Source organism: Ambystoma mexicanum, chromosome 3p (assembly GCF_040938575.1).
Source record: "Ambystoma mexicanum isolate Mex_15411 chromosome 3p, UKY_AmexF1_1, whole genome shotgun sequence".
Classification (NCBI taxonomy): Eukaryota; Metazoa; Chordata; class Amphibia; order Caudata; family Ambystomatidae; genus Ambystoma; species Ambystoma mexicanum.
In genome coordinates this window covers 886,328,339-886,341,071 of record NC_090925.1, presented here as the reverse complement: position 1 = coordinate 886,341,071, position 12,733 = coordinate 886,328,339, and the positions used below count along the sequence as shown (strand labels likewise).

Below are 12,733 nucleotides of genomic sequence, written 5' to 3'. Positions count from 1 at the left end.
AAGTTTTCAATTTTAGTTTAAACTGCTCTATGTTATCATGGCTTCCCAGACAGACGATGGGGAATATTCACAGCATGTGAATCTATGAAAGATATCAGTGATGGGGATCCAGAGTTACAGGTAAGTAACTAATTCCTTATCAGTGGCATTAGTTATGTACTATGCTTGACTTTAGAGACAGCTACTTCTAGCTAAGTCTCTTAAGAGTTTAAATGATGCGACCTGACCTCTACCCAGTCAGGTGCATACGCATTTGAAGTCACAGAGTATATTCTGTGAGTGTGGTACTACAACTGCGCAATGTGTTATTGGCTCTGTAGATCGTAAGCTGAATATATATATATATATATATATATGTATTTGAGAATGGTTAACAGTTCAGTGTCCTGAAGACATGCTCCGTTGTAGCTAGATTTCAGTGATGTTACAAACGTCACCAGTAACCTGGATAAACTGGTGAGATAGCTCACATTTCATCCAAGATGGGACCATCCCCATAAAACCTATTCTGGTTTGGAAGGTTTCATGGCACACACTATTCAATGTGGCACTGCGGACCACCAGTACCAAGCTTTGCTTGCTCCACTGTAGTTACAATAATGTTTGCTTACATTCCTTAAATGTGGTTCTGTGTCGAGAAACCCGGGATCTTCCTGTCCAGGTATGTATATTTTGATCAACGTCAGTTTGGCTGGGCTTGAACCACTTCTCAAGTATTCTGTTCAGACATTCTAAATTTGATGCTGGCCTGTAGGTGCCCGTATCCTTATTGTCAAGCACATGCTATATTTGAAATGGAGGTTAAGTATACCCCCTTAACAACTATTGGGAGCTTACCATCTTTGAATTATTTCCAGTGCTTGGAAATTGCACTGCAAGCAGGAAAGCCTTGGGCATCTGGGCAGAGAAACCTGTTTTCTGTCTGATTGATCTTTAGGATCATTCTGTGTCAAGTAATATTAATAACTTGCATGTTTATTTAGTATTTGTAACCATATGATAGTATTGCATGTGTCATCTATTACTGGTACCAACTAAATGGTACTTAATGTGTTGACCTCTAACTTATAAAAGATGATCTGGGCCTACCAGGGTTCAAACCTGTGACCTGCAAGTTGAGCTGGCATCACTGCAGCGAGCGCTTAAAAAGATGTCCGTCTGGATCCCATCATGTCCAGTGTCCTGCCATATAACAGAATACCTGAGAGTCCTCTTGGGGAATACAAGCGCACCATTTTTGTCTGATTGTCGTTAGGGCTATTTGTAGTTGATTCTTGCAAAAATGTCACAGCTTGCAAAGACTCCCTTCTAAGCATGTTATTACCTCAATTTTGCTAACTCTTACAGCAGAACACCTGTTTTCTGAATGTATCTGATCACTGCCTAAGTAGGTGGAGGCTATTGTGGTAATGTCTGTCAACCTGCAGTATACATGAAATGTGTGGTATAAATAGTCCAGTGCTCTGTGAAAAAGCACTCCCGTGCTATCGCTATCCCTTGAGTTCAAGACCAAGTACTGGGTAACACATTAGCGAACAGCGAACACATCCTAGCTTCTGATTCTATATCTGGCAAAACTGTCCCACAATAGAATCTGGGGAGTCACTCGCATGGTCATTTGGGACAGGTGATTAAGCTGCCACTTGTTGCAGCCTGGGCCCATTTCGAGTCGCTCTGCCATTCCAGAGAGCGTAGAGGAATTTGCAAAAGCACTGTTCATGAACTTAATAGTGACTAATGTGAGCTTGTTTGCAGTCAGTCATATATCCATTAGGCCATTTTGTACAAGCAAACTATAGGTATATTTGGATTCACACTTATTAGAGCTTTGCTCGTTCTTTGCATTTGTTACCCCAATTACCACAATGCAAAAGACTCCACCTACATTGGAATCCAATGTTGTCAATGAAATAAGTCAACACGTACGAATTAATATTTCCTCTTCAAATGAATTAAAATATTTGTATAAAACATGACCAGTCAAAACACTGAGAATTGAGAGGACAACAGTACAGGATATCATTCCTCTCAATATGGTTTCAGTGATTCATAATGCGTTTAACTCAACTCTACTTGTTCAGCCAAGCCTCATTTGCTAATGCCGGTCATTTTTTGTCTCTTTCCACTCACCAGACCAATGAGTACATCAAGACCCTTGCAGACATGAAGGTGATCCTGAAGGAGCTTTGCGGAGAGCTGCGGGATGAGAGGAAGTCAATGGGCGAGCTACAGCAGCAGTTCGCAAAAGCCAAGTCAGCCTGGGAGATTGAGAAGACCGAGTTCAAATGCCACGCGGCACAGGTCAGTGTGTGCGCACAGCACCATTCCTAAACGCGGTGGGTGGAGGTCAGCTTGTACATGGCAGCGCTCCCAGATACTGATGGAACAGCTCCGAGCCTTCCATCTACACTGGCTCAATTTGTCTGCAAACCCAGATTATCTTCACTGGTATTTCTGCAAGGAGGCCAGTAGGAGCCTGCAAAACCACACTGGTCTGTCCATCATGCCATTTCTGCACTCGGGGCAGGACAAATGTGCGGCCAGGACAACTTGTGCACTTTTATAGATCAGCTTCTGTACTGCACCATTCCTGAGCAAGTGGCAGGTGGCATGCAGCCCTATCCCAGCTCTTGTGAACCATGCCAATCCTGAAAGGACAGCAGGTTAGCTAACAGTCCCAGGTCATCTTGTGTTCTTTGTTCTTCCTGCACGAGGGTGGGAGGAATATGCGGACGTAGATGAGCTTGTTCTTTATGGAATGTTTGTATGTGATCAAATTGATCATGCAAACACGGGTTCACTTGTGAGCTGTTCCGTCACTGACAGGGACTGTGGAATATACAGTCCAGCTCATTTACTCTCTGTGACATGTAGGCAGTGCACCACATGCGATTTTGAGACAGGAGTATTTTACTTGCTACCTTTGGAAGTCATTGTACCGATAACTAGTTATCATTCTTGCATGGAGTATTTTTTTATATATTTGTAATTTTAAAACAGACACTTTTTGTTGCAATCCATACTTTCTTTACATTGAGTAAAGACTACAAATGAAAAGATTTATTTTTATCTTTAGGGCACTCATTAGTTCATGAAACTCATTTGCAGGGGTCTCCTTTGTGGCTCATTCTTCGGATACCACTAGTCTGAACATATCAACTGATTGGAGCGGGTGGCATCAAGGGAAAGACACCTATGTACTTTTCCTCCCGCATTCATTTTCCTGGGAGTTTTACCTTAGTTTCAGCAAGTAAAACGGATAGGTATGTGCATTTCAACATGCTTGCAGATACGGCTTATCCTAGCTATAAATATACTTCTCCAGCTGAGAGATGTTCAAAACCCAGTATCCAGTTCCCAGGTGAATCCAAACCAGAATTTTTCTCTGGAAAGACAACAATCACTTCCTCCTGGAACTGATAACCAAGACAACTTTCCTCCGCCTACTCCTAGATTTCACGATAACAGATCACAGCATCAAGGTGAGTGGAGGCCAGGTATCAGAATTTCTCTGCTAGAAGAGACAATTATGTTCCAAGGGACGTACAGAAACACAACAAAAGACCACCTTCACTCAGGAGGGTTGAGTTCTCAATTGGAGTGACAGGTCAAACAATTGTTATAGAATATTGGTCAAATGATAAGATCCCAACGTGGAAAAAAATCCTAATGCTCCTAAAAACATGGTCCAAACTAAAACAGGACAGAGCGGACAGTAACAGGAGGAACATATTCCCAATGTAAATGCCCAAGGAGAAGAGGGAAGGGGGGGTGCAGTAGGAAAGATATTCCAAGCCTTAGCAGGAACCCTCTTTTGCACTCCATGAAAGTGTATGTTTGTTTGCTGAAAACTTGGTAGAGGCCAGTAGTAACACCTCTTCATTCCTTAAGGCAAAATCTAATAAAAGAAAGAAAATGAAGTTCAGTGTAAAGAAAAATGGTACCATCACATTTGAGAAAGAAGAGAAGTCACTGGTGTTAGAGCCAGGTATTTTCTCTTTTCAAAGAAGGATCGTCACCTCCACAAAAACAATGAATCAAACTTAAAAGAAGAGTAATAAGTGATTGAAAAGAATGAGATTGATCAAGAACCCCTAGACACAACATCAGAATAAAAGAAAAATATATGAATTTGACTTAGACGCTGAAAAAAAAGAGTATTCTTGCAGAGCTAGATCTTTTTAGAGGCAGCACTCGAAGTAGAAGAAACGATTTAGAAAGTGAGGAGAAGGGGTAAGTCCATACGCCATTTGTGGTATCCAGATATATTTTAATTCCTACAGAGTTCCTGTCCAAGCGACCTGGACCTGAGCTTGAAGAAGCCCCCACCATGCCCACATGGTGTGGGCCGAAGACCAAGTTCACAAAACCCCAAACGTGGCAAAGATTCATTTCCGAATGATCCACTAATTCACATAATAGATGAGAGGTTTTTCACACTTATACACGTTCAGGGACTGTGTGAATTATTGACACTCATAGTTACAGGATCTTGAGCGACCTCAATTTCTTTACGTACTCAACACTCTGAGCCAAGATTGGGGTGAAAATCATTGCATTACCCTTAAACCCCTTCTTGGAGAATTACATAACGGATGGAAACGAGATTCCAATAGATGGTTTTACAGAATGAGAAATCAAAAAGGGTAAAATCAGCTCACCAACCCGCTGATCGTCATGACTCCTCAAGGAGCCCCTTTCTTGCTGGGGAGCGATTTACTTTGAAGGCATTTGTCTTTGACAGATTATGTGATCCAGATGCTTTGGACACAAAGGGCCTCATTACACGGATGGTGGTAAGGGAATAAGGGTACCGGTACCGGTAATCCCTTACCACCTTACTACGAGGTCCCTTTGTGGGTCCCTACCTTAACAGCTGGAATTTGCAGTACCGTAATTACCGCCTTCCCCATTTCCATTGAGCCCTATGGAGGCAAAAATGGAAATGGGGAAGTGCCATGGTGAATGGGGAATTACCACCCCCGCACACCTTGGAATGGGGCGGTAATTCCGCCATTCACCATGGCGGACTCGGTAAAATACCAGCGGCAACCATGGCGCTAATAGCGCCATGGTTACCGCCTTCTGTGTAATGAGGCCCTAAGTCTCCTGATCACATTCAAAAAAGTGCCAATTGTGTCAGGTTGAATTGTACTTGTCATTTGATTGAAAAGGATCTGATCAAGTGGAAATTAATTTGTAAAATACTAAAGTCCTTGATATCGCTATCATATTGTTGAAGTAACATGATGCTCATGAGTGGACTTTTATTGAACCTTTTAAAAATAAATCTTCTACCAAATAATGAGTGGTTCTCAAGTTTGTATGGAAACACATTGAAGCTCTATCCACGGTGGCTCTCCAGCCAGGGTCTAGATCATGTGCCTGCAACCTGTGGCTCACCAGAGGTTTTGGACTTTTATTCCCATGATCCCTCACCAATAACTATGTTGGTAAGGGCTGAAGGGAGGTGTAGTCCAAAACATCTAGAGAAACAACTGTTTTAGACCCCTGGTTTAGGTCAACCAGTGGATAACGCAGGAGACAAGATGAGCAGTCTAGCTACTATAGAAATGGAACAAGAGCTCTTGTTGTTCCCCATTCAAATGAATGGAGGAAAGAATCCAGTTCTTTCAAACGTCGGTCTGGCTGACTCAAGAAATAAGCTTTATCGGTGAAAAATGACTTGGACATTTGCAAAAAGATGAGGATTCCCAGCTTTAATATGCTAGGTAAATGGGAATCTGGCTTTGATACGTTAGATTCACCAAATCATAGTTGCAAGGTTGTAAGAGAAGTGATTTTTGATTTTTAAATTGGTAATGACATGCTACATTGATTAGCAGTTAGTATAAAAGTGTTTCGACCTGCATGCACATGGAACACTGCACAGACTTTGGCAGAATATAAAACATCTATGGTTGAGTTGGGAATGAGATCCCATAAATAATGAATAGGCGAATATTGCGCAAGTACGTCAGGACCATCAGCAATTAAACCCTGTCTTGATGAGGACCTGGTGAGATTGAAACATGTTCTGACATAGGGACAATGAATCCATAAAATTAGCCTTTGAATACCATTGGCATTGTAATGCGACTATCTTTAAACACAGATTGGACAGGCGCATGACAAGGGGTGAAACACTTTTCTACTCATTTTATACAGGGCGAATGAGGATAAAGTTGGTCAACCCTAACAAGCGACAGTCGCCAGTAGCTACACAACCTTGTTTTTCAACTAACATAAGTGACAAAGGCGGCGTGTCATTAAATCCTCAGGACTGTTTCTACATTCAGCTCGATTAGCAGTTCATTTGAATTTTTGTATACAACAAAGTCTGATCCAGAATCGGTGTAAACCCAGTGGATTTTAATCATGCTGCTGAACTTCAAATCAAAGAAGTTGTCACTATTCCTGGAAATACCCAACAATATACTTATTAGTTTAAATAATATTCTTCAACAACAAAGACTTTCGCTACATCTAAGTAGATTTTAAGGAAGCTACCATTTAAATATTGATTGACAGTAATAAATCCCCAAAGTGTCATTTTGCCTCAAGGTCTCTATTGGAAAGGCAGTGGATGCAAAACATTTTTCAATGGATTTAACAAATCCTACAAGTGGTTGAATATGTAACGATTGTAATAACATAACAGATGGTATCAGACGAGAGGTTCTGTCTACTCGTAAAGGGAGAGATTTTATGGTATATTCACCTGCACCCCTATGGCACAGAGGACATTACCTGTGATAATATGGAAGATGAAATTGTGTTCTGAGTTACCAGCAACTGCCTTGATACTAAAGAATATTCCATCCACATAGATACCACAAATATAGATCTCTTCGCCCAATTTGAAGATACTTCAGAAATTATCACTCCAGAAATATTCCCAGGTTTCTCTCAGATGTTCGAAGAACAGATAAGTCTGGCTGATGTCTGTGAGTCAGCTGAACAAAGACTGCAATGGAGAACAGTATTTTAGGACTTCCAGAAATGTTTTTCTGTCTATTCATCTGATTGTGGACAAACATCTCTAAATTACACAAGAATACCTGCAGAGCCTGATATCCTGGTATTGCTATAGTATTTGTAAAACAGAGCAGGTTGCCTCTCACATCCATGGAATCACTCACAGTCATTATCCAAAATGTGGAATCCCATTGGATAATTTATCGAATCCATACTACTGTTGATAACCCAGTACTAGGAATATAGGTACACAATGGACAATGGAGACTCTGTGCAGACCTAAGGTATATTTGTGATGTGAGGGGTTCTAAGGTTCTAAGGTATACTTTGCTCCCACTTTGAGGAATGCATTTTGGACCATCTTGGTAGTCTGTGAATACTAACATGAACTTATCTTTCCCTTTGTTGGGCAGCAGTATGCATGGCTTGCTCAGCATTTGGGGACATTACCAGTGGGAATGTATTCAATATATTCCTACTTAAAGCCATGCCTGATCTTGTATAAAAAGGGAACTTGGCCTTTGGAGATGACCTGCTAATCAAAAGTAAAACAATGGAAGAATATGTGGTGGAGATCGCCACATGCCAACACAATGAAGGAAAACTATCTCTTCAGAAAGCACAGAGGTGCAGACCCAAAGTAAACTTGCTAGGCCAAGAAATCATAACCAAGGGCCTATGGCTGTGAAAATGATGGTTGAGGCTTTATTGAAGTTGAAGAACTCCAAAAATCTATGTAAGGTGCAAAGTACCTGAGGATTTACCAAATACAGTTGTAAATGCATAGAGAATTACACAGAAATCACTCATCCATTAATCTGTCCATTGAAGATTGGGGTGAAGCTGGAGTGGAAGACTCTGAAACAGGGGCTTTGAAACTACTGAAAATAAGTATTTTCCAAGATCCCGGCTTGACTTATCTGATTAAAAGTTTTCCTGGAAACAGGATTTTCCAACACTTGTTTAACTGCAGTACTATATTAGAAGCACAACGAGGTTAATATGGTGATTTCATATGCATTATTACGTGTCGAAAGTCACATTTAATGAATGGAAAACATCCCTGCTAGCAATGCTATTGGCTTTGAAAAATTACTGTCCGTTGAACAATCGGGACCATTTCTCTTCCTTTCACTGCCCTTTCTTTTACTTGTGGTTGATGTCTTTGATCGTGTTTCATAGTTTAGCTGTATATACACTCTTCCCCTTCTTTAATTTTCCTTTGCCGATTGCTCATCTTATTATTTTAATTAATGACTCCCTTATTCTTTGCCAATAACCCATAATAGTTGATTAACAGGACTTACATATTTTCTACAGCCTCTGTTTCCCTTTACCTAATACTACAGTTTATCACAGGGATAACACATCTTCTTACCACCTCCACAATCGTCCTCAGTCCATGAGATGTTGCTGGTCCTGGAATTTAACCAGTGTCCTTCCTAAACCATCCCGCAACTCTCCTTTTTAGGTCGCCTACTCTACCTACAGGTAGTTGTATGGACAATACACACCTGATCGGATAAAGGCTTGGCAGCGCTGTAAGATCACTAAAATGGTGATTGATTGGCGCACTATAAAAGCGATTTAACATAACATATGGACAGATATATGATGCCACAAAGAATATTGAGGTTTCTTGGGGCGGCAGCACAGGGATGTCCCAGGTGTAACTCAACAGAAGCAGAGATGCTATATATGTTCTGGGTAAGTCCAGTGATGGGGCTGTTCAGGCATGGCGTGGTGGATAGACTACGGAAAAGAGAGATAGCATTGGATGCACTTCCCCCGGGTGCCTACTTGTTGGGTTGCTTCTCTCGCACAAAGGGTCGGAAACATATTCTCAAAATGAACGATCTACAGTTTATCTTAGACAAACTTAGAATTGTTATGGCATGGAAATTCAACAGAGGCCCTAGGATAGAGGAATGGTGGAGAGACCTGTATAGATGGGGTCGGGGCGGAACCTATGGCATGGAAGGGGGCGGTGGACAAGGGTCATGAGGAGGCTACGGGGGAATAATGGAATGGGAGGCGTTGCTAAGGGCTCTCTTCACTGAGGCAACCACGGTAGAAGCAGGGGCGGACTGACTTGGACAAGCAAGCAAAGTGCTCCTAAATGCTTGGAAAGAAGTGCACTATGGCACTAAGCGTGATGTAGGCAAAGGGGGGGAGGGGTAGAAATGGGAGGGTAGGGAGTGGGAAAATTGGGGTAGAGAGTGGGATATATAGAACATGATAGTTAATAATCTGCATACAATGTTTGTATTTATGTTTTGTTAAAACTGATAAAACAAATTAAAAAAGAACAGATGGTGGAGGCCTAAGTCAGCTTGAATGATGTGCCCATTCTAGACACGGTTGAGGGAGCACAGACCTACTTCTGCTCGTGCAATGTGCTGTATGTGCACAGGGACTTGGCCTACTATGCGGAGCCCAATGCGAGTTTGTGCCATGTGTAGTTGTTGCTGTGTGGATTGGGACTCAACTATGCTTCAGAGTCCCATGAGTGTCTACTTTCATTGGTAACCATTAAAGGTATGTCTCTCAAAGGATAACAGCACATTGAGATAGGCCAGAGGGATCCCTCAAATGTGTCCAAGGCTCGCCTCAAACTTAGGTTGGAGTGGAAACATAGGATCGGAAAACCACAGACCTGAATAGAAATAGTCTGGACAAGAGCAACACAAGATCATGGAAAGGTTCATAATCGGTCATGTGAACCATCTGCTGACCTAGTATCTCATCAGAAGCATAAGCATAGCTTTTTAACAAAGACCGGTGGGTGACGGAGGATTGGCATTTGGAAACATGACATCCTGCGATGCATTTTGAATGGCTGGAGCTGCTCCGAAAAGTAGTGATGAGCCGTTACCATATTTTTGCCCTGGCTGTTTTCACTGCAGCTATTTGAAATGTGATGTTTTTGCCACTGCCATTTTTTGTGATTTTATTTGACTTTTTTTTGTTACATAAATGTAATGTGGTTTGGGATAAGGGATTTGTGGTGGTGGTTGGCAGGGTGAGGTGGCGGAGTGGGTTAGATCGAGGTTACAGTGGAATCCCACATTAAACAACAAAAAATCGCCACTAGCCACGGTGAAAATGGCAGCGGCAAAAACATGAAACCGTGATGAGGTAATTGAACTCGCGGTTTCTTTATTTTCCAATAGCTTATTTTTGAAAAAGCATAGATGGGGTGCACAGCACTATGCCAGCAAAGACTACATCTCCCATCGGATAGCTACAATGACCAAGTAGCATTCTTTTCTTTGGTTATTTCAGGCATCTATATTTAATGGAAACATTTGTATAATCTCCTACCCTAGTACAGTCCCAGAACAGAACTAGGTGGCAACCGGCGGGGTGTGGGAGATGGTATGGAGAAGCAGCTCAGGGTAAATGGCCTCGCACTATGATTGCATACACCTTACTCCCTCCCAGTCCCACTGACCATAAACCCACCAAGAAAGCTCAACATCAGGGGCAGAAAGACAGCGCCTTATCCTCAGCCAAAAACTGAAGTGCTAACAAAATGGACCGTCAGTGCGGCACTTCTCGGAGTAGGACTGGGCCGCTTCTGTCTGGCTTAATACTGAACCTCTGCATTACGAGTTCAACATTACTTTTCCAGTTTTCTAATCTATGCCTCAACCCCTATCTTTTCTATGCCTCAATCCCCATCTTGCGCAACTCCTTTTCAGTGTTTTGGAGATCCCGGCGATTTTCCTGAGTCTCCTTACTCAGTTCCAGAAAAATAAGCACTTTCCTTCCCCGATCCAGGGGTTCCTTGCTCTTGGCAAGCAGTTGAAAGTTCTGGGCCCTTTCTCTGGTGCTCCCAAGGTCTGCGAGTATTGTGCCTTTCTCTGTGCCTTTACCCACATGTCCCGGTGTGGGTACCAGACTGCCTTGCGGACAGTAACTTGTGATTTTTCAAAAAAAGATGGGGCCAAATTGTTAACGTTTCACTTGCAAGCGAGATTTGGCAGGGCCAGGATTCTCGTGTAGGAGGATTGTCCCATGCTTCCAAACTTCTCTGCTTTGGTTTGTGACTCCAGCACATTCTTGAAACCTCTGATTATTAGAGTGGCTATCTCAACATCCACCAATTTGGCAGCCACCTGCTTCACCCGTTGAGGAACCCCTTGTTTTCCCTGTAACGTGGTAGCCATCCCATTAAGCCTGTTTAACCCTGGTTTATACTTTCATTTTGTTCCAGGTAGTTCTCTGCAAGTGCTTTTAAACTTACATTCAAAGGGATTCGAGATGCGTCACCTCTGCCTCACTCATCGTGGTCACGGCAGGCCACTGTTCACTTGCTTGCTGGCTGGCTGCAGAGTCCTTTGATTAAAAGAAGCTCCTTTTTGCAGGCCTCACATGTTTGTCTTTACAGGGCATTGTAAAGCAGCGTGTAGGGTTTCTCCGGCAGCAGCAAAAAGAGAAAGATGCAGCTAATACTTTGCTCCCAGCCTTGTGTCTTCACGCGAAAGCAGTGTCTGCGTCACTTTCTACAGAGCACAGTGCTGAGCACATAATCAGCAGTCTGTATTCATAGTACCGGAGGGTGTACTCTTGTCCAGTACCATTGCTCGTGATATCAAAACTTTAAATCTCCCCAGCAAGCGTCCACACCCTACCACCACCACCAAGCCGCCCAGACTTACTGCAAGGTGCCATTGTCTCGCAGTATCCAGCTTTGGTGTCTCTTCACTCTTGCTCGCATTGCAAAGAGGGTGCAGGGGCCATGCATCCTCCTCTATTCCCCACCAGCTCTGGAATGGGAAATGCAGCCGTGCCATTTTTTGGGCTTAATAGAGAGAGATGCCACTCGAAAGGTCCGTACTATACATAAGTGACCGCTATATCTCTGAGAATCAGAATCGAGAGAGTGGTACATACTCCCACATCGGTGAAGTAGTTACGCCCTCGTCTCTGCACTTCTCAGTTGCTAAACAGCCCCAAGAAGTGAGCTTGCATCAGAGCCTCAAGCGAGCATGCCCATCTTGAAGCTACGGTAGCTCTGCCCTCAAAGGAGACACCGCTGGTAGTATCTTTGAATTGCTAAATAGTTTCATAAAAACATTGGTGTTAAGGCAGGCTATTGTTGGCACAGAGTGCTTCGCCCAGTTTCTTTGCTGATTTACGAGCACATACCTTTTCCCTGTGCATCAGATGCACAGTATCCAGTTTCTCTAATGTTCGGGCAGTAGTTGTGGGAGCTTTGTGTCCTCATGTCCCTCCATCACACCTTTATGAATAGAGAAATAGAGAAACATGTCAGATTTGAAATGGGTATGATATGATGTGGCATTTATAACGCGCTTCTGTTTCTAGGTGCGACAAGACAAGGAAGGGGTGAGAAAAGAACGATCTTACTCGGCATTGTGTCATTCAGATCATGCAAGTGCGGGAAAGAGGGAGGGGAGAAGTGCCAGGTGGGAGGGGAAGGGGAAAGTGCAGTTAACTCACATGTGCAGCCAGCAGGTTGCTCATAAGTGCATAGAGAAGGGTCTGTGAGTTGCTGATATAGACCCTTAAGTGCTGCGGAGCCCGAAGGCAGTGCGAGGGCAACTGGACATGCAGGAACCTGGGCTTGAGTTCAGAGGGTGACCAGTGCGAGGAGCAGTCAGGTGCATAAGCAGGGGAGAGGAAGAGAGAAAGCAGAAGCGAAAAGGAAGGTCTTGACTTGCTTCACGAACCGGTTGAGGTTCTGCTCAAGTTTGAGAGAGGCAGGGAGGCTGTTCCAGAGGGACAT

General features: G+C 43.1%; 1 protein-coding gene across 2 annotated transcripts in view; it reads left to right on the top strand.

The window, feature by feature from the left end:
- MTCL2 (microtubule crosslinking factor 2) overlaps positions 1-12,733 on the top strand; it is a 524,903-nt gene that overhangs the window by 424,143 nt on the left and 88,027 nt on the right. For both annotated transcript variants that reach the window (XM_069652111.1, XM_069652110.1), the window contains one exon: positions 2,134-2,301. In XM_069652111.1, coding sequence (XP_069508212.1) covers positions 2,134-2,301 — 168 coding nt within the window. The remainder of the gene's footprint in view (positions 1-2,133; positions 2,302-12,733) is intronic.